Raw genomic sequence first — 20,111 nt, 5'->3', positions numbered from 1 at the left:
GCATGTCTACGTTCTGCCTGGCTCCTGCCAGTCTTCGCCATTGGGTGGCTCTTGTGCAGCCTTGCATTTTGATCGAATTTCGTTACATGTTTCAGCGCCAAGCTGAAGGCTATACATACACGAACCGAGGAGTTGCTGTACGAAACTGACGACTGAAGGAATGCCGGGTATCGAATTGCGCTTTGCATTCCTATCTAGACTCGAGTCTCCGTGGACTCCTTACCACTTGACCTAGTGTTAGGTTTGTGATCTAGGGGTATGCAGTCCGTCTCTCCTCTCTTCTTGGGTTCTGGCAAACTGCGAGGCGCTGTGCAGGTCTGTCTCTGCAGTGACTAGTGGCGTGGTCCACAGGGAATGACCAAAAGTGTAGCAGCAGCAGCAGCAGCAGCTCCTCTGAGGGGGACAGCAGTGACAAGACCACGGCGGAGATGTGTAGTCATCTGCTAGTGTCACCGGACACTGCTAATCGACGGCATCACCTGCTCGGGAGCGGCGATCTCAAAGCTCGAAATCACCACGCTCTCACCGGCAGGTAGAGGGGAGGGGGGGACTTGCTGAGCTCGACCCGAGCTTTGAAAGCTCTCTGCCACGAAGCGCAGCCCCCCTGCCTAGGCCCCCGAGAAAACCCCAAGGCCTCCTAACCACAAGCACATCTCACCTTCAACATCAACACTAACTCTACTCCGTATCTCAACCAAAAGCACACGAATCCCCAGACAGATTACCCCGCAAAAGGATTGGCATGCACCGTCACCCTCTCAATCCCCACCCTCTCCCACTCCCCCTTCTTCTCCTCTTGCGGGCTCGGCTGCACCACCCTCCCCTTCTTATCCACCTTCACCTTCGCCCCCTCCAATCTCCCCAAAACATCCCCGCCCTCATCCTGCGCCGTCAGATTCAACACCTTCCCAAACACCGTACTCGCCCCGTCCAGATGCGGCGCCGCCGCAAACGTAATGAAAAACTGACTCCCGTTGATCGTCGGCCCCGTCGCGCCCTGCGCCCCCGGCGCCGTGCGGTCTTTGACCGGCCGCGCCGCCATCGACAGAATCCCCCGCGTGTGGTGCTTCAGAGCGGGCAGGTGGATCTCCTGGTTCAGGGCGTAGGGGTGGTGGATCGAGGTGCCGCCTTTCGGGATGGGCCCGTCGATGGGCAGAGGGGGTTTTTGAGTCTCTGGGTTGATGGGCGTGGAGGTGAGGGAGATGTCGCCGCCTTGGATCATGAACCCGGGGATGTACCGGTGGAAAGGGGTGTTGTTGTAGGCGCCGCTGGCGCTGAGAGCGAGGAAGTTCTATTTTCCCGGGGGAGTTAGTCTCGGGGGTGGGGAGGTGGTGCATGCTGTGCATGCTGGATGTGGTGGACGTACCTCTGCGGTTTTGGGGACGGCTTCGCAGAAGAGTTCGACTTTGAGGTCGCCGTGCGTGGTGTGGAGCTGGAGTTGTTAGTGGATGCGTAGTTAATGGGTCTAGATGCGCGGGAAGCTTACTGTTACAGACATGGTGGGTGGGAGTCTGTTCAATGCAGGAAAGCTGGGATGTTGCGGAGGAAGAAGAAGACAAGGAGAAAGCGCAGCGCTGTCTATCGGAAGTGGTTATCGGCGCCGCAGCTGATCGTCAATCTTGCGGTCACATGACATCTGCAATTGTTATCCAGGGCTGCTGTTCAAGCTTTGTCTCCAGTGTTTGCACGTTAAGTCCAGGTTGGTGTTGTGAGCATTGGTTGGGCTGTCTCTGGTGAATACTTCATTGGAAATAACTACTAGACTCAGTGGTCACTTCTGTTGCACTCCCGGTCACCCTCGACATCCACGCAACTGCATAATCATAATCAGTCATGAATAACAGACCAGTCGAGCAGGCGCTGGCAACCCTCCTGCCAACCCATGCGCAAGACTTACCCCCCGACCTCCTCAGCCTGGCCATATCTCTTGTTGCGCAGTCCCGCAGCCTCTCCTCTAGTCTGAAGCCCGATGAAGAGATCGCACGGCCCTATGCATGCGCGGAAATCGCCTGTAGGAGGTAAGTCAAGACAACCTGCCACAATCCCGCAATCCACATCAGTACTAAACCACAGCAACCAGATTATCACGCACGCTCAAACTCCCGAGCCTACTAGGCCACCCCCCTTGCCCCCCGCGCACATACAAGAAACTCTACGCCTTCCTCGACCGCTCCCTCTCCGGCGGCGCACCCTCCTCTGCCCCAGGAACACCCTCACGAACCCGCACCCCGACAAAGACCTCCCACCTCACCCAGACACCGTCCAAACTGCCCCCAACAACAGGGGCAGGGGGCCTGCAAAATACACCCACCAAGTCCACACCCCTGAAGCGGACCTTCGCCGCAGACACAACACCGACCACCAAAACAACACCGCGACACAAACCACACCCACCACAACCCGCGAAAAATGACCACCACCTCACCACGACCAAAATCCCCGACGCCCCCAACTGGACAATGTCCTCCATCCGCACCGTCTGCAAAACCCTCTCCACCCCCGCCCCCCGCATGAGCACCTGGTCCCGGCCGCCGATCTCCCGCACCCTGCCCCCGCATATCTTCGCGGGGGTTTCCTCGATTCTCTTTTTCGTGGCCGAGACGACGCGGTCCGCGGGCAAGCACGGCGAGGAGCTGGACGATGAGATGCTGGAGTTCCTGGAACCGGTTCTCACATCAGCTTCAGCCGGGGGCGAGGAGGCGGAGGAAGACTTGAAGGAGCTGATTAGCGCGTTGATCGTGGCGGTGTACTTTCTCGTCCTGGCGCGGAGACGGCAGGTGGCTGATAGCGATAGCCATGGCGATGGCGACGGCCACAGGAACAAGGACGGAGGTGCGGGTGCGGCGGACGCGCAAATCATGGATAAGAAGACCTTCACGGAGATGCGACAGACCGCACTCGTCAGTCTGGGGCTCCCGGCGACGGAGCGTCGGCACCGCGAAGATGTGGACCAGTGGATCGCGTTGATCATGGAGCAGGGATGGGCGCAAGGGCGGGAGTGGTTTGAGAATATTCCGCAGGCCGGGGAGGTGGATGGGGATGAGGAGTTTTTGTCGGATTATGGTGGTGGTGCGGAGGAGGAGGATGGCCTGACGGCTGGTGGCCAGCCGAGTCGGAAGAAACAGCGGCTGCACATTGGCAAGGAGACGAGGCGCGGGTTGTTGCCCGGGTTGGGGACGATGATGCAGGATCGCGTGGACTGGCTGAGTGAGGATCGCAGGGAGGAGTTTGCCGTCTGGAGGGCGGCGATTATGAAGCGGGTGGAGCAGTTGGAAGGGAAGGCTGGGCTGGCGTAACTGCTTGGGTGAGATGATGGAGATTGGAGATGGATCACTTCTTGAAATTATGATACCCATGGTGGAATTGAAATCACTGGTAGCTAGCAATAGACATAGACCAGACCATAAGCAAAGTCTAACTTGCCTCTTGCAACAGCTATTCTATGAAACACCTATAAAATAACACCTATGGATAAGCCCCATCGCAATGCCACGATATCTATCAATGCAGGATGTATTGTTCCCCAATCCAGCAACAGCAATAGACGATGGGAAATGACGTCTAAGCAACAAACTCCAGCAGCAAACCGGACTGAACAAAGGGTATAGGGTATTGTATCAACAGAACGCAAAACAGGCCAACGTCACTCGCTCTATTCTTCTTGTTCAGTACCAGATGCTGCGGGTGCGATGGTGCGGGATGGATTCCTGCCCCTCCTTCTCCAGCTCCTTCATCGTGTCGTAGAGGAAAAAATCGATCAGGATGGCGTTGATGCCCCGTGCCGACCTCTCTTTCACATCGTCATGGTTCGGAACCGTGTCGCTGAAATAGCTTTGGTTTTGGGGTTCCTTAGGTAAGGGCTGCGTGCTAGTCTTTGACGCCGGTGCCTGGTCTGGCTCGGTTTGTCGAATGGGTTTTGTCTTGACTTCGGGGTGGCGGCGCTCAATCTCGCGTTTGATCAACTCAACGCACCAGATACTAGCGCCGCGCAGCTCAGTCTCCCAGTTCGAGCCGCTGGGAATGAGCTTCAAATCGCGAATGTGACTTTCCAGTGGGGGAGAGTACATCAGACAACCGAGCTGGTGCAGCATTTGAGGAATCCGGTAGTCTGTTAATCCAGAAGGGTTAGGCCCAAGTATGTCAGACCAAGAGCTGGGGTTTAGACGAGACGGCTTTACCTGCGAACATGGTGATGGTGTCGATGTCGTGGAATTCACCAAAACCCTCGCCGTTGAAACAGGCCCACAGGTCCGCGACCAGGATTTGGGCCCTTTTGTAGATGCGCACTCTCCGCCCGTTGAAGGTGGTCTCATCCCGGAAGCAGGCGAAACTCTCCGTCACAAGGTTGACAAGGGCTGCAGCCGAGTAGTTGGCACTGTAGATGCAGTTCAAGAAGCTGCCTTCGTATTCCTGAAAAGAAAGCAGGTTAGTCTCGCTACTCGACGAAGCCCAGCATGTGGTCACCCTACCCTGCACAGCACTCGGCCGGCCTCTCGCAAGCACTGCAGCCGTTCCTCGAGCAACGGGATCTCTTCCTCGGTGGCAGACCGGAACACATGCTTGATGACCTCCTCGGTGCATTCCTCCTCGTTGGCCCAGAACTCCGGGGTTGTGATTGGAATATCTTCGTCCAAAGCCCGTTGTAGCGCCGCCACCAAGCTCCAATATCCTGTCCACTTCTTGTCCCGATACTCAATCGCGAAGCGCTTGTCGCTCGGAAGTTCCGACCAGAAACTGAAATTGAGAAGGTCCATGGTGAAGATGAAGTCGACAGTGCGCTCGTCCTTCGCTTTGGGATGTAGCTCGTGTTCGGCCCAGGTCTGCGTGGAGTACTCTTTCTTCTGCATCATCTGCCAGATGGTCTCGGCGGCCTCTTTCGTCTTGGCGGAGTTCAAAGCCACGTCGATGGCATTGTCGAAGATGTACTGTGCGTTCTGCAGGACCTTTGTCTCAGCCGTGCGCGGGTCGGGGGACCCTCCCAGTCCTAAGGTCTTGCGCAGGAGAGCAACCAACTCGGGATCGGCTTCGTCGTCAGACATGGCGGCTGAGCTGCTGGGTCGGATATTCTGTTGAAAGTGACGAGATGGACAATTGACGCACGGGTTGAGGGTTCTTGACGTGAGTCTCAAGTCTCGCGAGTAATTGAAGGATTGAGCAGAAACAAACGAAGAGAAAGAAGATCGCTGAGCACAGAATTGGTAGGCACTTGGAGGAAGAGGTTTACTCCACGGGAGACAGGCACCAACAATCAACGGTCTGTGGTTGACCCAAAAAGTGCGGCAATCGGGAAATGACCCGGTCCAAAGAGAGTCACGAAGTAAAGAGGCCAGACCCAGTGAGTGCAAAGAACCAAAGGAACTTCTCATGCAAACTCAATGCTCGCTAGAAAAGTCTTCTTGGACACTGTGAACAGACTGCCCCTGGGAAAGAGATATTTTCTCTTGTGAGATCCCCTCCCTATCGCTTATCGGCCACTTTTGGGGGGGCGATAAGACCAGATTACATAATCACATGGTGAATTCCTTCTGTTCTGCCTCGGTCCATGCTTGGTTCTTGTCTGAAGGACAACAGAGGCTGCAAAGGACGTTCGGGATTACAGTCAGCGGAGGTAGAGACCCTAGATCCAAGCGAAACCAGTTGCCCTGGTTGATTGGCCGGTGCCTACCCTCGTATGAGACATAGTGTCACAGTGGCAGAGACAAGCATTTGTCGCATGCCACGCGCAACGACTCTCGATCTACAGAGTAGTCCGCTGCAGAGTTGTCTGCTTGGTAATGAGAGTTTTGTGATGCACGAGGATTGGCTAGAACTGCTTGCGTGGCCGAAGCTCGCAACACAGATCGCACTCGAGACATCGCTATCCACTCGGAATAATGTGAAGCGGAGACCTCAGCTGGATCATGGCTGGGCCATGGCTTCACGATGTGCATAAACTTATTGCCGCTGGTACTGTTGCCATCAGCGGCCAATAGGGCTGGCCGAGGATGTGACGTTCCAGTTTGCTTTGCTGCACCCAACGTGGTAGACGTGAGGGATCGAGGATGTTGAACGGAGGGCCTTCCATCCATGCACTGGGCAGTACTTCCGTAGATACGCCGGGCCTAGATTCGGAGATCGAATGTGAGGGCCTTACAATGCGGTCGGGGATGCATCGACTTGTTAGTATCAATCAATTCAATCAATATAAATCCTGGGAACGTCAATCAGTTAGAAAAGCAAAAGTACCAGGCAAGCAGCCTCGTGTCGGTGCGACAAACAGGGAAATGCGATCGGGCCACGGACCGCCGGCTGCTGTTGCGCGGCCTGCACGGTTCATTCGTTGTTTTCCATAGAAGGCAACGCAGGAGACGGATTGCTGGATTTGACGATATGCTCTCTCTCCCCCGTCGCCTCCTATTTGAATCTTGTCCCTTGAAGCGATGGGTGGTGAAAGCGTGAAGCTGAAAGTCAAGTGAGAGAAGAGTGCAGCAGTGGTGGGATGGAAAGTGAGGGACGGAAGAGCTGCCGTCATTACCTCACACTCTCTCTTTCACTCTCTTTCTCTCCCTCGTCAACTTTCAACCTTCAACCTTCGCTCTCTAACTTCCTACACTTCTTTCATAACCCTTCTTTGATCTTCTAGCCTCCCATTTCTCCCCTCGCTCTCTTCCCCCCTTGTCAATCGTGTTCTCACTGCGCCGAATAAACCTCCTATCGGGCGATGCTTCCCTAGCTTTCATACTAAGAGCAACACCAATCGTTTCGGTCTTCCTCCGTCCACCGCATCCGCATCCGCATCCATGGCGCGCGATACTTATCACAGACGCTCACTGGGCACTCTCGCCAGACGGATCAAAGAGGTAACGTTTTTTCCCCTCTCATAGATGTTTCTGCGGCACACTAGTGTCTGTCTTACGAATACAATTGCTAATGTTACCGGAACAATCTAGTCGCGTGTACTCCTCGTCGGCGCTGGCGGCATTGGCTGCGAGTTGCTAAAGAACCTCCTCCTCTCCAACTTTGGCGAAATCCACATCATCGACCTCGACACCATTGACCTGAGCAATCTGAATCGCCAGTTTCTTTTCCGTTTCGAACACATCAAGAAATCTAAAGCATTGGTGCGTCACTCGACACCTTCTCTGCGAGCTCCCCGCGCGGCCCGGACGTCGCCGAATCCGCCTCCCTTGTATTACATGCCTAACCACAATCTGCCGCATATAGGTCGCCAAGGAGGTCGCACAAAAGTTCCAACCGAACGCCCGGCTCGAAGCCTACCATGCAAACATCAAGGACAGTCAGTTCAGCGTGGACTGGTTTGCCACTTTCGATATCGTCTTCAATGCGCTGGATAACCTCGAAGCTCGTCGTCATGTAAATCGCATGTGTCTGGCGGCGGACGTGCCTTTGATCGAGAGTGGAACAACCGGGTTCAACGGTCAAGTGCAGGTCATCAAGAAGGTGGGTGCTGTAATTGCCTGTTAATCACCATGGTGCTAATAGCGGGTAGGGTTTGACTGAATGCTACGACTGCACATCCAAAGAGATTCCGAAGTCGTTCCCTGTGTGTACTATCCGCAGCACCCCGAGCCAACCGATCCACTGCATTGTCTGGGCGAAGAGCTACCTTTTCCCGTGAGTCGCTGACTACACTACCAAGGACCTAGTGTTAAGCAGGGACTGACATCTTCAAGTGAGCTTTTTGGTATTAGTGATGAGGACTCCGGCGAATTCGATCATTCAGAAGATGCTGAGAATTGTGAGTTCTGACCGATTGGCCTCCGAGCTGCTCTAACATGTAGCAGCTGCGGAAATCGAAAACCTTCGCAAGGAAGCACAAGCTCTCAAGGAAATTCGCCAGTCGATGGGATCGGACGTATTCGCCAAAAAGGTCTTCGATAAGGTTTTCACTGAGGATATTGAGCGTCTGCGTGGAATGGAGGATATGTGGAAAACTCGTACCCCTCCAGAGCCTCTGAACTTTGAGAAGTTGAATGAGGAGTCGACCGAGGTTCCGACTACGATATCATGCAACGACCAGAAGGTCTGGTCTACCGGTGAGGATTTTGTGGTATTCAAGGACAGCCTGGATCGACTAAGCAAGCGCCTCAAACCGTTGCAAGAGGCCGCGAATGATGACACCAAGCCGATTCTTGTGTTTGACAAGGACGACGTTGATACGCTGGACTTTGTCACAGCTACGGCGAATCTTCGTGCAACAATCTTCAAAATCGATCCCAAGTCAAAATTCGATACCAAGCAGATGGCTGGTAACATTATCCCTGCCATCGCCACAACAAATGCCATGACTGCTAGTTTGTGTGTGCTTCAAGCCTTTAAGGTGATGAAAGGAGAGTACGACCAGGCCAAGATGGTCTTCCTCGAGCGGTCGGGCGCGCGCGCGATCAACTCTGATGCTCTGCAACCTCCCAATCCGAATTGCCCGGTTTGCTCCTCCGCGATTGCCCGGCTCAAAATCGACCCCAAGCGTGCGACAGTCAACGACCTCGTGGAGCAGATTCTTAAAATGAAGCTTGGATACGGCGAGGAGTTTTCACTCACCACAGAATCGGGTATTATCTACGACCCAGACTTGGAAGACAACCTGCCGAAGAAACTGTTGGACCTGGGCGTGAAAAATGCGAGCTTCATCACCGTTATCGACGATGAAGATGAGCCCCGCGTCAACCTCGAGCTTTGTGTGGTTGCTTCTGAAGATCACGGCGCCGCTGGACAAGACCCTATCACTATCGAGTCCGTTCCCGATCTTCCGCGTAAACCCAAAACACCAACTCCAGCGGCCTCCGAGCAGGTCAACGGCACATCAGAGCCGGCAGCCGCAAAGCTGAAGCGCAGCGCAGACGAGGCCGGATTGAGCAACGGAGACGACCGCGTCAAGCGGGTTGCGGGAGTGTCTGAGGCAAATGGCGTCGGGTCTAATCCTATTGTTCTGGATGAGAGTACAGGCGGTGCAATTCTGATTGATGATTGATGATACCTAGGCTGACTGTTTATCCCGTTGCACCGTGTGTTTCCCCAAATCTAGACTCCTGGCGCTCACTCGCATCTCGTGTTTCTTGAGGCATGTACCATTATTCCCACCCCAATCTATGGATTATACCTTCCGTAATCATAGACAGGGGAACTATGACCTGGAGTAGATACTAGGCCAAATATCCGACGCTACGGAGACAAGATAATCTAATACCATGACCTGCCTGATAATCTTACAGATAACCACCGTCCAGACCACGAAACAGCCGTCTACCCATTCATCCACCCAAACAGGGATTTAAACCGCACTCAACCCCCCGTCCAAATTCAACACGCAATTATTAGCATACTCATTTTCCGCCAGGAACACCGCCGCATCCGCCACTTCCTGCGGCAACCCGAACCGCCCAAGCGGAATACTCTGCTTGAGCCGGGTTGTCTCTCCTTCGGTGAAGTCTATAGCAGTGACCATTAGCCTCGTTGCATCGAGTCAAGCCCGAATCCTTAGCATGCAGCTCAGCGCACCCCACCATCTCTCATTTTCCCCCAGAAAAGAAAGAAAAAAGAACTTATACTCACCAGAAATCATCGGCGTCTCCACATACCCCGGCACAATCACATTCGCCCGCACTGGCACCGCCCCCGGCATCGACGCCACTGTTCCCGCCGCCTCGACGGCAACAGACCTCGTCAACCCCAGGATCCCGGCCTTGGAGGCCGCGTATGTCACAGCTCCCGTGCCGCCCTTGTGGGCGAGGAGGGAAGCGATGTTGATGATGCATTTGGAGGGTTGGGGTGCGTTGTTTCCTGCTGCGCTTGCCGCTGAGCCACCTGATACCCCCGAACCACCTGCTCCTGCATCTGCAGCTGCATCTGCTTCTGATTGCGTAGGAGTGTCAGTAGAACCCCGCCTCACCCGCACGCGGTTCCGCATCGCAGCCCGCAGAAAGGCCCTTGTCGTGAGGATCGCGCCTTGCAGGTTCGTGTCGAGGATTTGGGCGATGGTGCTCGGGGAGGACTTGGCGAGGAGAGAGGAGATGGAGAGGCCGGCCGCGTTTATGAGGATTGTGGGGTTGGTGGTTTGCTTGTATTTTGGTAATGGGTTAGTTTTGGGGGGAGGGTTGGGGTGGTGCTTGGGAGGATTTGAGAAGCATAGGCATATGGGAAGGAGGGAAAAAAAGGATGAACTAGAACTCACCATCACTTTCTCCAACTCGCGCGTCCAAGTACCTGCTGAGGCGATGTCACCAATTAACAGGCTGATGGTTGGGGAGTAGGGGAGGAGTTCGTGGTGCGGGGGTGAGGGGTCTGCGTCGGTTGCCTTGTAAGTGCTGGAGCTGCTGCTGGAACTGGCGCCCTCAAGTCTAGACGCTGCGTCAATCAAGCGCGAGTGGGATCGTCCGACCAGGATTAACTGGGAGACGCCTTCTTGGAGGAAGCGGTCGGCGATGGCGTAGCCGATGCCGGAAGAGGCGCCTGTGATGATGCATGAGCGGCCTTTGAGGCGGTTGGAGGGGGTGAATTGGGGGGTTTCAGTGCTGGAGGTGGAGGTGGAATATGCTCTTGGAGCATGGGTCAAGCTGGAGAGGAGGGTTGATGAAGGGGTGCTTCGGCGAGGTGCTGCGCACATGCGCACTGAGTAGTTTGGTCGCATTATTGCCAAAGTCCAGGACAGTAATCTGGTTTCGGTGATGGTCTAGTCTAATGCGAAGATATGGTATGGTATGGATCTAGATCCTAGTTAGCATGAGATTGTTCTATGGACCAGGTGCAGCAATCGGAACTCACGACGTCCCAAATAACGAGGGATAAGATACGCAGCAGATCTTCTGCGTATCAGTAAGCTATCCAAACAAAGCAAAGACCGAACTATGACCTATTCCTGGCGCGATGAAAGCGCAAAGAGTCACTAACTACGGAAGTATTCATCTCGGAATCCCGCCGATAGCCAGGAAAGCCAAGCAAGCACGGACCCCCACCGCCGCCAATTCCGCGGAGACTTTCACGGCGCGCCCCGGTCGAGGCACGGCACCAAAGCACCAAAAGCACCAAAAGCACCAAAGCACCCTCAATGCATCAGCCATCTATATAACCATCTCGACATCACCCAAACAACTCGAGTCCTTAGCCCCAGTCCCATACGAAAATCCGCACCCCCCTCAGTGTTACGCACCACAGAAAGAACAGCATGACCACCCCTCACGAATACGTCACCCTCGTCTCTGGCGACGGCTTCGAATTCGTCCTCCCGCGCTCAACCGCTTGCATCTCCAAGACGCTCTCCATGATGCTCGATCCCAACAGTGAGTACTCTACTCGTCGTCGCGCGCCTCCCTTACCTGCCGCGTGCGCTGCGTCTAGCGGTTCTGGTTCTGTGACTAACATCAAGAGGGGGCAGCAGGGTGGTGATGGAGGTGACGCCGGCGTCAGCGCTGGCCTGCCACTTCCGCCTCCTGCTTCTTCTTCTTCGGCAACTGTAGGCAAGTTCTCCGAAGCGTTGACCGGCCGCTGCGTGCTCGAGAATATCCCTGGCGTTGTGCTCGAGAAGGTCTGCGAGTATCTGTGCTACAACGAGAAGAATAAGAACCAGACCAATGTTCCCGACATGGAGATTCCGCCGGAGTTGTGTTTGGAGTTGTTGATGGCGGCGGATTATCTGGATGTTTGAGTCGCCTGGCTCCTGTTTCCCTTGTGGTGAGAAGCAGGTGAAATATGGTAGGTGGTGATGGTGGTGGTGGGGGGGTGGGAAGCCAAGTTGTCCGATTTGTGCTGGAATTTGCTTGCTGACGTGCTTGTGGCTACAGGTTTTTTTACCCTCCTCTATTGACGAATTTATGTGATAACGATACTGTGAACTACTTTTCCTTTCTCTGTTTGATTTGTGTACATGACATGGAGTTGCGGATTATGTCCATGCTTTTTGGCTGGGTCTGAGATATAGGCTATACAATAGAGTGGCGGCGTTGCTTGCAGGGCCTGTGTTGATATTACTGATATACCAAGCAATTTCTACAGTGGCGCATTCCCTCTCAGCCTGCCTCCGCCACCCTCCGGTCAGCACCGGAAGCCATCTGAGCATCTGCATCCGCTCTGTCAATAATAGACGGATGCCCTAAAGATGATGGCAGATTCACCTATATCCCCTGTTGCAGCCCCCATCCATCCATCTCTGGATCTTGGGGTCCGACGTGGAGAATTCCTCCCAACGGGGAGACATACATGCTCGCACCCAAGCATTGCAGGTAGCAGTAAACTTCTGTAAAGGCGATGGCTGACACAGATTCAACGCCCCTTCGGCTTCGGACGGTGTTGAATTTTATTCCCCAACGCCTTCTGTTTGTAAAGTTTCTCCTTGCCAAAGGCTGCCTCCGAGATCCGCAGGTAGCTCACAACGCCTTCGTCCACAACTGCCAGGATCACGTTCCGGTATCCGTGGCGCAGGCGCATGTACATCTGCCGGCTCATCTTCTCGCTCGAGGGCGGGTCCAAGGGGGTGCTTTCGAGCAGCGCCCCCAGCTGCGACATGGTGGGAACGGAGGTGTGCGCGCGGGCGTTCACCACGGCGATGCGGAAATCCGGGGCTGGAGGCGCAGACTTCTTGAACGGGGTCGAGGGTTTGTAGACGTGGAATACAACGCGGTAGGGCGCTTGCGCACGAGACCTCTCTGCTTTGGGAGTCGCAGTCGGGTCGTACCAGGGGATAATCGACAGTTTGCTATAGATGTCATCTAGCCACCACCATGTCAGCAAGATTGTGCGGGCCTAGCAGATCTCCACCGGAGAAAAACCACCTACCATAACTGCGGTGAAACCCAACTCCCGCAACAGGCCCCAACGCCGTATTCGTACTCGGGGGACAAAGCCAGTTAATGAACCTCGAGTAAATACCAACCAACCCAGCACCACCGCCCTGCTGTCTGGCATTCTCATTGCATGTCGACTCGTCATCGCCAGTCGTATCCTCCGCATCATCATCCCACCCCGGAGCCCTTGTGATCGTATACCCCAACCGGCGCAGACCCGTGTACACCGAGAACCGCTCACTATTCAGCCCGCCTCGAGATGCAAACGCCGCATACGCAGCCTGCAAACTCATCGGGATTCCCGAGTCTTCAACCCCATTCCCATCCATCTCCTCCTCGTCAAAACCGACCTCCGACCGCGGCCACCGGATATTCAAACTCCCTCGCTCCAGCATAAACAACGCCTCTTCCGGAAGCAGCCAGATGCGATTCCATCGGTCCGCCTGCCCGATCGTTTTGAAGAGATTGGACTTGGGGTTCGCGACGTAAACGCAGGCGTCGGGGTGGACGTTGCCTATCGTCGTGATTGTCGTGGGTGATGGTTCCGCAGGCGCAGGCCCTGACCCCTCCGCAATCGACTCTAGCCCCCCCACTGATGTAGTAGTTCGTTGCGGGGGAGGAGCCGGCCCGTCAGGCGCATACACCCCCACGATCTGGTTCTTGGGGTGGTGGATGCGCGGGTGCGAGAGGGCGTGGTGCATCGCCTGTCGCGAGGCGGAGAGGATATCGGCCTGGTATAAGGTCGGGTTCGGTTCGAAGTCCTTCTCGCCGCGTTTGGGGATGCTTGCTTGGGAGCCATCTGTTAGGCTGGCGTTGGGTTAGTGGGGTACCTCCCAGAGAAGTAGAGTGGCAGAACAAGAGATAGCGGTGCGGTGAAGCTCACAAGGATATGTTGCTTAGCATGCGGAAGTCCTGTGTCTCGTCGGAGAGGTCGATTTCGATGTGCGCCGACGCATCCTGCGAGGGCAGGTGGATGGCTGCTTCGTCGGCGTCAGCCATTATGAGTGGACTATCCGTTTGCGCGGGTGCATGCGCTGGGGATCTGTTGGGAGGGTGGTATGAGTAGCTTAGAGCTGGACCTCGAGATGGAGCTACTGGGGGGGTTTTTTTTGAGTCGGGGAAGGATATGCAGGTGGGCGGAAGCCGGCGATTGATACAGACGGATAAGGCGCCTGGTCGATAAGAAATTCTGCCGCGCGGGGCTTGCGCTGGCTTCAAGCATGCATCCACAAATCAAGTCCAGCAGTGTTGAAATCACTGAACAAAGAGCACTGGGCTGACAGCTCATGGCTTGAAGGATATAAGCACCGTCCAGCTGCTATCAAGACTACAGCAGCTCGCCAACTCGCTATTTCGCGACCCAACGCTGATCAAACCCGAACATCGCGACAAAGCAAAGCCAGAACCATGGAAGAGCCGACTGATTACAATGAACTCATAGCACAGGTAGGACCAGATTCAAATCTTTAACCCTCTGTATGGCTGCGCATTGACACCCCCATGTTAGATATCTGTAAATCTCAGAAACGCGCTCAACACATTCGGTGCCTCGTCTCCCCAGTTTCAGAATGTCCTGATTATCCTCAAAGACTGTCTGCGCGAGATGGATGAGAAAGCGCGGAACTCGAACTCCGTGGATCCTGATATGCTGGACGTCGCAATGAGCTTTTTGTCGCTCGAATAATCAACCACTCATTTTCAGAAAAATGCTAGCATCTACATCCGTTGGAGCGGTATATCCCTGATCCAACAATCGCCTGCTTCATGTTGCACTGATAGCATGCATCCTGTTTCTAGACCTTAGCGAGCCTCTTCAGATACATCTTACATATTATATTGAGCTTACACCACTAGATGAGACTGTATGAGCGGAACGCGAAAAAGAAACAGGGCCAGGCGAATTCCTCTCTACCATCGACCCCTGGCAAGCGAAGCAAAGTCACCCTGAACACCTGGTTTTGTCCTGGCCAACCGCCAATGAATCCACACATAGCGACCATGAAATTTATGCAACAAAAACTCCGTCGCCCATGCATTCGTAATACGTGTCCATGCTTCGTGCAGAAACTGCAGGCATGCTGAATCGACAATCGAAGAGAAAGAAGAATTGGAAGGAAAGTTCTTGAGGATCCTGGCCACCTCTGTGGCACGAGTGATCTTCTGACCGGTACTGAATCGGGAGAGACATCGACAGCGGTCGATCCTTTGAGATAAGCCCGAGGGGCCCTTAGTCAATTAAAGGCTTGTGCTTGCCTCCAACTATAGCCACCCCAAGATGGCGGAGAGCGTTCGGATCGTTCGGCCGTACGATGGAGGGCAGAGGCAGCATGGGGTTATCCGGGTTCACATGAACTGCGTCCCGGGCGGCCTGCTCTATAGCCTCCATCTCCTCCTTGCATCCTGCATGGTCTAGCGGGCAAACAACTATCGGCTGTCGAATGGTGATGTCTCTTGCAGATGCCAAGTGGGCCTGTAAAGTCTCGTCAGCGTCCCCAGTCCCACATCAGACAATTCCCAGGTTGACTATACCTTGACTGTCAGATAGTACTCGATCTTGTACAGACTTCCCGTGGTGGTGAACCCGCTGACTGCATATGTGGGAAAGCCCGGCTTGCTCCTAGGGAGTATTCCTTCAGAATCCCGCATATCTTTGGCCGGGAAGACCAAGCCAAGATTCGTCAAAAAGCCCGACGGTGGTAGTTTGACACCAATCGGTTCTGTTCTTTTGGTCAAAGTCTTGACCTTGCGCTGCGGCTCATCGCCCTCGTGGTTGTATATAATCTCCTCATCGATACCAATGGTAATCTTATTTATAGTGACTTTCCGTGCCTTACTAATCCAGTCCGGGTTCGGTGACAGTTTGACGTAGACGCTCACTGGATCCAGAGGCCCGTAAGACCACCGAGGCAAGGATATACCTAATGTAACCAGATGATCCGACACTCTCTCGGCCGACTCGGGGCGATTGTACATGCCAAACGTGGATAGAGTATCGTACCGTTGTATTGGGACGGGAAACGTGTATTTGCGCTGTTCCGAGGGCCCTTGTTGAACGGCCACCACAATCTCATAGTATGTCTCTGCCGTGCGACTAGGAAGTTGCAGGCTGGCGGGAGGGACGCGCCTCGAAGCATCTGCTCCGCCCCGCCCGAACGGAATGAAGAGAACAAAAGGCAGGTCCATCGAGATGACCTCCTCGGACTCTCGACCGGCAGGGCAGCGGAAAAGCAGCATCTCCTTGCCCACGATATCCGTGATCTCCTTCCTAGGTGGCGCAAGGTGCTTCTTGGTCACGGAATCCGCCGAGGGATGTATTGTCTCGCGACGATGAAGGGATATTGTAACGAGGGATACACTGACAGGGAGGGAAATGCCAGTGCTGGGCCTGATCTCGACTTTACCTTCAATACGTGGCTTGTACCGGTCAGCGATCAATTTGAGACCCAAAAACAGCGAGGGTCTGGCTCACCATTGTGGCAGAAATGCCAGGATATCCGATCAAGAAATTGCCATTTGGCGGGCCCGACACTCGCACGAAGGCGGGCTTGCTCATAGCGATGCACCCGCACCACCATGGGCACGCGGCGGTCGGGAGGAATGCGCTCGGGGGTTGCTGCGTTGGGTGGGCGACCTCGAAGTCTCAAAATAAATTGATCCCCGCATAGAGATCAAATCCAGCGACCGTCCCTGGTAGATCGCGCTGCGCCGGAAGAGTCCTTGAAGGGCGCAGATGGGGGGTGTTCCGTCCTTCGTTGCTATGCAGGACTAGCTCGGGTTGGAGTGCGGATCAAGGCAGGCTGGACAAGGGCGGGTACACTGCTGCTTGCGAGCTTGAACTGGGATTGTTGCTAATCTCCGGCGTAAAGGCGCACAGATCTAAGACTGTTAAGAAACTGAACCCGGGAAATAAGGTGAGGCGGCTATGGGAGGAAAGGGGTGAAACGATAATGCCAAAGAAGCGAGAGTTGTTGTACAAGCGCCGATGTGGGGAGGGGAGAAGGTGATGATGATGATGATGAATTGGGGGGGGAAAAGTGGTTGGTTTCAGTTGCAGCGGCGGCTAACAAGAACTAACTAGCCAAATTCCATCCAGTGTCCACCTTTAAGTTGCTCGAGGCACTTTCTGCCGTCATCGATCCGCAGCGGGAATACGAGCAAGCAATTTATTTACATGCAGTCGCATTCCACGCAGTACACTGTATACTTAAGTTGCTTATGAGGTTCCGCTCTCCAGAACTTAATCGATGGTGATATCGCACCTGACACCCAAGTTTGTTTTAGCAGTTTGGCCACTGGCATTGTTCTTCAAACAAGGCGCCGACTCCAACAAGAGCTGTACCTGAACCAAGTATACTGGGTTCTTCGTATCAGCCTCCTCGTGGCTGACATAGGTTCGCTACAATAGGTTTTGAGTTACTTCTTCTCAGCCGAACAAAAAGATTCCATGTTACTCGCAATTGCATGGCCTAAGGCGGCAGCATTCGAGATACTCCAGCCTACTCACAATACATGGCTCACGTTCATACCTCAGCTGAAGCTGACTCCCAGCCGGTAACTCGTAGTTCCTTATTGTTAGACATGATGAAGCATTGCAGAGAAGATAATCCTGGAATTCGGCTCCACAAGCCTGTCTCAGACTGACAGCTCTGTCAGGATGTTTAGAGTCAGCAACCCTGTCAACCTCAAATCCTTCATGCGTCTCCTCAAGTACATTCACGTTACGATACGGGTACTCCGTACTCCGCAGGCGACGGGCAAAGGGTGGTCGTTCCAGGATCACATGTGCCAGAAATGTACGGCCAGTCCGAATCAATATCCCTCTCGAAGGTGTGTACCGGGCCATCGGTTCCCGCTAGTGATGCATTTTGGCTCTTATCGCACAACCTGCGCAGTGACGGGAGGCTCGTTGACAGAGAGATACTCGTATTCAACTTCACCAAAACTGACGCAACGTATAAACTTGTTGTTTCGCTGGAGGGCTTCTGGAGTCAAGCTTAGAACCAAGCTTTGCGCTGTGTCTGTTCGTGGCTCCCATCAGTGGCGGTCGATCCTGCTCAGTAGGGCTGCCCTTTTTAGAACTCCTTTTAGCATAGGACGAAGTCATTTCGCAGCTTGTTCGATCACTCTTGAAATTGAGATGCTCATCGGTCTCGTATCGCGAGGCGGCTGGTGGGACCAAATGTTTCAATATGATTTCTCGTCAAAGATATGGAGTCTGAAGGGCACTTCGATGGACCCAGTCCCCTGATAAATGCACAGTATCATTCGAAGACCTTGAAGAGGTGTTCATCTGAAGAACCTTGTCATGATGTCAATAGTTACCTTACTCACCACCAGGTTGCAGGTCGAACAATGAAAGCTTGATCCCCCAGCGTGTCTCTGATAAGCTGCCTGTCGAAGAAACTGTTATCATTTTGATCAAATAGGCGAACAGCACTCGGTAGTTGACAGTTAAGAGTCTAGTAGAGACCTCGCTCATGCAGGAAGTGAATGTCGCTGCTTGCGGGCGGCGCTGTACCAATATAACCCTTTTGGGCGGATCCCGCGGTTGCCATGTGCGACAAGCACAATGACATCGTCTCCCCCACAGACCCTTCCTGCAGGCCTTTCGCTGGTCGAACGCTTATCACCAGCCTCGATCTTAGTGCCTTAGCTTACAGTTCCTCGCAACTCAGTTAACTAGTTATTGACCCTCACCTTCCACCAGCAGATTCTTATCGTCAAGCTCAAATCTCAACATGCCTCCTGCTCGTCGTCGAGGAGGCAACACTGCCGCCAGCCGCTCCGGCCAGTCCACCTTGTCTTTTGGCTCCAAATCAAGAGTTACCAAGCCATCTGCGGCTCCCGCGACCCGGTCTCAGAAAGCAAAGGATCTCGAACCGGTCGTCACTTCTCTTCCCGAGAAACAGTCCATTCACAGTGCCTCAGAACCAGAGGAGTCGCGAGAAAGCTCCACGCAACCCGAGCAGCCTCATGTGGCAGAGCTTGCCGTGAGACAACAAGCTCAGGCGGAGATCGAGCAGCCGGTATCAGAGGAAGATAAAAGGGCCAGCAAGATCACCGAACGGGAGTTAACGAATTACTGGAAGCAAGAAGAAGCGAAAATGCGGGGGCCTCGAGGTAGGAATTCAGGATCAAGGGTGGTTGATTTAAGAGCTGATCAAACCGTCTATTGGAACAGTACACCAGGACGACCTTACAACGCATGAGAAGATCCTGCGGCACTTCGACCTTTCTAGTCAATACGGGGTACGTTGGCTCCCCCGCGCGCCTGCTGGGCTGTTCGCGTACCTATCTCGTCACGATTGGCGACTAACCACTTCGTGTAGCCTTGCATTGGGATCGCCCGGCTCAGACGCTGGAGGCGGGCTAACATGCTCAATCTCAACCCACCGATTGAGGTTCTTGCTGTGCTTTTGAAAGATAGCGGTGACGCCAAGCAAAGAGCCTATATCGACGTGTTACTGTCGTGATTGACAAGTACTTGTACATGATATGTTGGTTACAACGAGAATTTGGAGTATGGTTTGGTATTTAGGACGGCGTTTCGGCATGCCACGCATACCCTTCTGTTCATTATGGTGGAATGATTATATATGCGTGAATCAAATTTCCGTTTTACAGTGACACCTCGGCCTTGAAGAGTGGTTGGAACCGTTTGTGAATGGCCCTAGCCCCTAACGCCATGCTATGGTGCCATGGTAATTCACACTTTCCGAGCATTTCCTGTCAAACAGCTTGTGCCTTAGGATCCTTCTAGTTTCTCTTGCCATCTCCTGTCCAATGAACCTGCTCGGTGTCGACAGCCGCGTAAGATGGTCACACAGTAGGCAGGACCTGTCATACCCACCCATCCTTTTTGAATGATCCGTTCGTTGCACGTCATGAGAGTTAAGCCTGTATCAGTGACCCGATGGCTGACACTATTCAGGCGGTTGGGTATGTCTCACATACTGGCTACTAGGTGCTACTCCACGACGAACGCTTCTTCGTCTGTCATGTTGCAGAGCCGTTGACATTGTCATGGAGACGTTGACTACTCGCGTCTGTAGTCCACACCACAAGTAGATACAAGTAGCACGACTGATCAATACGCAACGAACCTCTCAGGGCTACTGTGAGGCTTAAGCTCAACAGCAATCCTACCACGTTAAGACTATCCATAGCAACCTTAAGATCGACACAGTTACCACGTCTCCCTGGCTGAATGCGACGGTTACACGTCACTCCTGACAAGCATATATGGTATGGACGCATCCTGCTCATGCTTTACAGGAACGTAGGGCCGCCTGAACCAATGAGCCCAGCTTGGGGGAGACTGGTTACGCACAGCTA

General features: G+C 54.0%; 11 protein-coding genes across 11 annotated transcripts; 6 read left to right on the top strand and 5 right to left on the bottom strand.

Moving 5' to 3' along the window:
• Window positions 1–465: 465 nt before the first annotated feature.
• Window positions 466–1,733, bottom strand: cyp5 (putative peptidyl-prolyl cis-trans isomerase). The gene is made up of 3 exons (XM_025570529.1): window positions 1,487–1,733; window positions 1,367–1,432; window positions 466–1,291 (listed from the first exon to the last, which is right to left on the bottom strand). Exons 1-3 carry the CDS (start codon window positions 1,496–1,498, stop codon window positions 722–724), a joined length of 648 nt encoding a protein of 215 aa, XP_025428314.1. The 5' UTR covers window positions 1,499–1,733; the 3' UTR covers window positions 466–721.
• On the top strand, window positions 1,418–3,357 carry BP01DRAFT_347181 (uncharacterized protein). The gene is made up of 2 exons (XM_025573680.1): window positions 1,418–2,018; window positions 2,081–3,357. Exons 1-2 carry the CDS (start codon window positions 1,834–1,836, stop codon window positions 3,294–3,296), a joined length of 1,401 nt encoding a protein of 466 aa, XP_025428313.1. The 5' UTR covers window positions 1,418–1,833; the 3' UTR covers window positions 3,297–3,357.
• A 66-nt stretch (window positions 3,358–3,423) lies between these two features.
• BP01DRAFT_359583 (queuosine 5'-phosphate N-glycosylase/hydrolase) lies at window positions 3,424–5,704 on the bottom strand. The gene is made up of 3 exons (XM_025575717.1): window positions 4,470–5,704; window positions 4,179–4,410; window positions 3,424–4,108 (listed from the first exon to the last, which is right to left on the bottom strand). The coding sequence occupies exons 1-3, from the start codon at window positions 5,364–5,366 to the stop codon at window positions 3,666–3,668; spliced, it is 1,572 nt and encodes a 523-aa protein (XP_025428312.1). The 5' UTR covers window positions 5,367–5,704; the 3' UTR covers window positions 3,424–3,665.
• Window positions 5,705–6,779: 1,075 nt separating this feature from the next.
• Window positions 6,780–8,971, top strand: BP01DRAFT_368340 (E1 ubiquitin-activating protein ubaB; the record flags this gene model as incomplete). Its single annotated transcript, XM_025576502.1, has 6 exons — window positions 6,780–6,839; window positions 6,930–7,100; window positions 7,204–7,440; window positions 7,490–7,614; window positions 7,647–7,738; window positions 7,785–8,971. 6 exons carry the CDS (start codon window positions 6,780–6,782, stop codon window positions 8,969–8,971), a joined length of 1,872 nt encoding a protein of 623 aa, XP_025428311.1.
• A 150-nt stretch (window positions 8,972–9,121) lies between these two features.
• On the bottom strand, window positions 9,122–10,882 carry BP01DRAFT_136760 (SDR family NAD(P)-dependent oxidoreductase). The gene is made up of 4 exons (XM_025570531.1): window positions 10,762–10,882; window positions 10,172–10,703; window positions 9,553–10,057; window positions 9,122–9,429 (listed from the first exon to the last, which is right to left on the bottom strand). Exons 2-4 carry the CDS (start codon window positions 10,625–10,627, stop codon window positions 9,272–9,274), a joined length of 1,119 nt encoding a protein of 372 aa, XP_025428310.1. The 5' UTR covers window positions 10,628–10,703; window positions 10,762–10,882; the 3' UTR covers window positions 9,122–9,271.
• Window positions 10,883–11,161: 279 nt separating this feature from the next.
• BP01DRAFT_303676 (elongin C) lies at window positions 11,162–11,641 on the top strand (the record flags this gene model as incomplete). Its single annotated transcript, XM_025572128.1, has 2 exons — window positions 11,162–11,276; window positions 11,454–11,641. The coding sequence occupies 2 exons, from the start codon at window positions 11,162–11,164 to the stop codon at window positions 11,639–11,641; spliced, it is 303 nt and encodes a 100-aa protein (XP_025428309.1).
• A 226-nt stretch (window positions 11,642–11,867) lies between these two features.
• BP01DRAFT_394370 (tRNA-splicing endonuclease subunit SEN54 family protein) lies at window positions 11,868–13,899 on the bottom strand. The gene is made up of 3 exons (XM_025578318.1): window positions 13,660–13,899; window positions 12,769–13,583; window positions 11,868–12,701 (listed from the first exon to the last, which is right to left on the bottom strand). The coding sequence occupies exons 1-3, from the start codon at window positions 13,773–13,775 to the stop codon at window positions 12,256–12,258; spliced, it is 1,377 nt and encodes a 458-aa protein (XP_025428308.1). The 5' UTR covers window positions 13,776–13,899; the 3' UTR covers window positions 11,868–12,255.
• A 284-nt stretch (window positions 13,900–14,183) lies between these two features.
• BP01DRAFT_385637 (uncharacterized protein) lies at window positions 14,184–14,460 on the top strand (the record flags this gene model as incomplete). The annotated part of the gene is made up of 2 exons (XM_025577621.1): window positions 14,184–14,222; window positions 14,284–14,460. The coding sequence occupies 2 exons, from the start codon at window positions 14,184–14,186 to the stop codon at window positions 14,458–14,460; spliced, it is 216 nt and encodes a 71-aa protein (XP_025428307.1).
• A 339-nt stretch (window positions 14,461–14,799) lies between these two features.
• BP01DRAFT_347165 (arrestin C-terminal domain-containing protein) lies at window positions 14,800–16,775 on the bottom strand. The gene is made up of 3 exons (XM_025573679.1): window positions 16,246–16,775; window positions 15,306–16,190; window positions 14,800–15,246 (listed from the first exon to the last, which is right to left on the bottom strand). The coding sequence occupies exons 1-3, from the start codon at window positions 16,327–16,329 to the stop codon at window positions 15,004–15,006; spliced, it is 1,212 nt and encodes a 403-aa protein (XP_025428306.1). The 5' UTR covers window positions 16,330–16,775; the 3' UTR covers window positions 14,800–15,003.
• A 522-nt stretch (window positions 16,776–17,297) lies between these two features.
• On the top strand, window positions 17,298–18,218 carry BP01DRAFT_359576 (uncharacterized protein). Its single transcript, XM_025575716.1, has one exon. The coding sequence runs from the start codon at window positions 17,431–17,433 to the stop codon at window positions 18,022–18,024; it is 594 nt and encodes a 197-aa protein (XP_025428305.1). The 5' UTR covers window positions 17,298–17,430; the 3' UTR covers window positions 18,025–18,218.
• A 157-nt stretch (window positions 18,219–18,375) lies between these two features.
• Window positions 18,376–19,459, top strand: BP01DRAFT_359575 (putative DNA polymerase delta subunit 4). The gene is made up of 3 exons (XM_025575715.1): window positions 18,376–18,896; window positions 18,958–19,025; window positions 19,106–19,459. Exons 1-3 carry the CDS (start codon window positions 18,515–18,517, stop codon window positions 19,247–19,249), a joined length of 594 nt encoding a protein of 197 aa, XP_025428304.1. The 5' UTR covers window positions 18,376–18,514; the 3' UTR covers window positions 19,250–19,459.
• The last annotated feature ends 652 nt before the right edge of the window (window positions 19,460–20,111 follow it).

Source organism: Aspergillus saccharolyticus, assembly GCF_003184585.1.
Source record: "Aspergillus saccharolyticus JOP 1030-1 unplaced genomic scaffold BP01scaffold_36, whole genome shotgun sequence".
In the NCBI taxonomy this organism is placed as follows: domain Eukaryota; kingdom Fungi; phylum Ascomycota; class Eurotiomycetes; order Eurotiales; family Aspergillaceae; genus Aspergillus; species Aspergillus saccharolyticus.
Note: the sequence above shows the minus strand (reverse complement) of the source record. Positions and strands in the feature narration are given on the sequence as shown.

What these genes read in the sequence shown, in the direction of transcription:
- cyp5 (XM_025570529.1), bottom strand. An exon ending in CCGTCCCCAAAACCGCAGAG is followed by an intron (nt 1,292 to 1,366) that starts GTACGTCCACCA and finishes CCGGGAAAATAG; the next exon opens with AACTTCCTCGCTCTCAGCGC.
- BP01DRAFT_347181 (XM_025573680.1), top strand. Translation starts at nt 1,834, where the DNA reads ATGAATAACAGACCAGTCGAGCAGGCGCTGGCAACCCTCCTGCCAACC. An exon ending in GCGGAAATCGCCTGTAGGAG is followed by an intron (nt 2,019 to 2,080) that starts GTAAGTCAAGAC and finishes CACAGCAACCAG; the next exon opens with ATTATCACGCACGCTCAAAC.
- BP01DRAFT_359583 (XM_025575717.1), bottom strand. Translation starts at nt 5,366, where the DNA reads ATGAGAAGTTCCTTTGGTTCTTTGCACTCACTGGGTCTGGCCTCTTTA. An exon ending in CCGGCCGAGTGCTGTGCAGG is followed by an intron (nt 4,411 to 4,469) that starts GTAGGGTGACCA and finishes CTTTCTTTTCAG; the next exon opens with GAATACGAAGGCAGCTTCTT. An exon ending in CACCATCACCATGTTCGCAG is followed by an intron (nt 4,109 to 4,178) that starts GTAAAGCCGTCT and finishes CTGGATTAACAG; the next exon opens with ACTACCGGATTCCTCAAATG.
- BP01DRAFT_136760 (XM_025570531.1), bottom strand. Translation starts at nt 10,627, where the DNA reads ATGCGACCAAACTACTCAGTGCGCATGTGCGCAGCACCTCGCCGAAGC. An exon ending in GCGAGTTGGAGAAAGTGATG is followed by an intron (nt 10,058 to 10,171) that starts GTGAGTTCTAGT and finishes CCAAAATACAAG; the next exon opens with CAAACCACCAACCCCACAAT. An exon ending in GGAGACGCCGATGATTTCTG is followed by an intron (nt 9,430 to 9,552) that starts GTGAGTATAAGT and finishes TCACTGCTATAG; the next exon opens with ACTTCACCGAAGGAGAGACA.
- BP01DRAFT_394370 (XM_025578318.1), bottom strand. Translation starts at nt 13,775, where the DNA reads ATGGCTGACGCCGACGAAGCAGCCATCCACCTGCCCTCGCAGGATGCG. An exon ending in ATGCTAAGCAACATATCCTT is followed by an intron (nt 13,584 to 13,659) that starts GTGAGCTTCACC and finishes ACCCAACGCCAG; the next exon opens with CCTAACAGATGGCTCCCAAG. An exon ending in TGGGTTTCACCGCAGTTATG is followed by an intron (nt 12,702 to 12,768) that starts GTAGGTGGTTTT and finishes GGTGGTGGCTAG; the next exon opens with ATGACATCTATAGCAAACTG.
- BP01DRAFT_347165 (XM_025573679.1), bottom strand. Translation starts at nt 16,329, where the DNA reads ATGAGCAAGCCCGCCTTCGTGCGAGTGTCGGGCCCGCCAAATGGCAAT. An exon ending in CTGGCATTTCTGCCACAATG is followed by an intron (nt 16,191 to 16,245) that starts GTGAGCCAGACC and finishes GACCGGTACAAG; the next exon opens with CCACGTATTGAAGGTAAAGT. An exon ending in AGTACTATCTGACAGTCAAG is followed by an intron (nt 15,247 to 15,305) that starts GTATAGTCAACC and finishes GAGACTTTACAG; the next exon opens with GCCCACTTGGCATCTGCAAG.
- BP01DRAFT_359576 (XM_025575716.1), top strand. Translation starts at nt 17,431, where the DNA reads ATGTTTAGAGTCAGCAACCCTGTCAACCTCAAATCCTTCATGCGTCTC.
- BP01DRAFT_359575 (XM_025575715.1), top strand. Translation starts at nt 18,515, where the DNA reads ATGCCTCCTGCTCGTCGTCGAGGAGGCAACACTGCCGCCAGCCGCTCC. An exon ending in GAAAATGCGGGGGCCTCGAG is followed by an intron (nt 18,897 to 18,957) that starts GTAGGAATTCAG and finishes CTATTGGAACAG; the next exon opens with TACACCAGGACGACCTTACA. An exon ending in ACCTTTCTAGTCAATACGGG is followed by an intron (nt 19,026 to 19,105) that starts GTACGTTGGCTC and finishes CACTTCGTGTAG; the next exon opens with CCTTGCATTGGGATCGCCCG.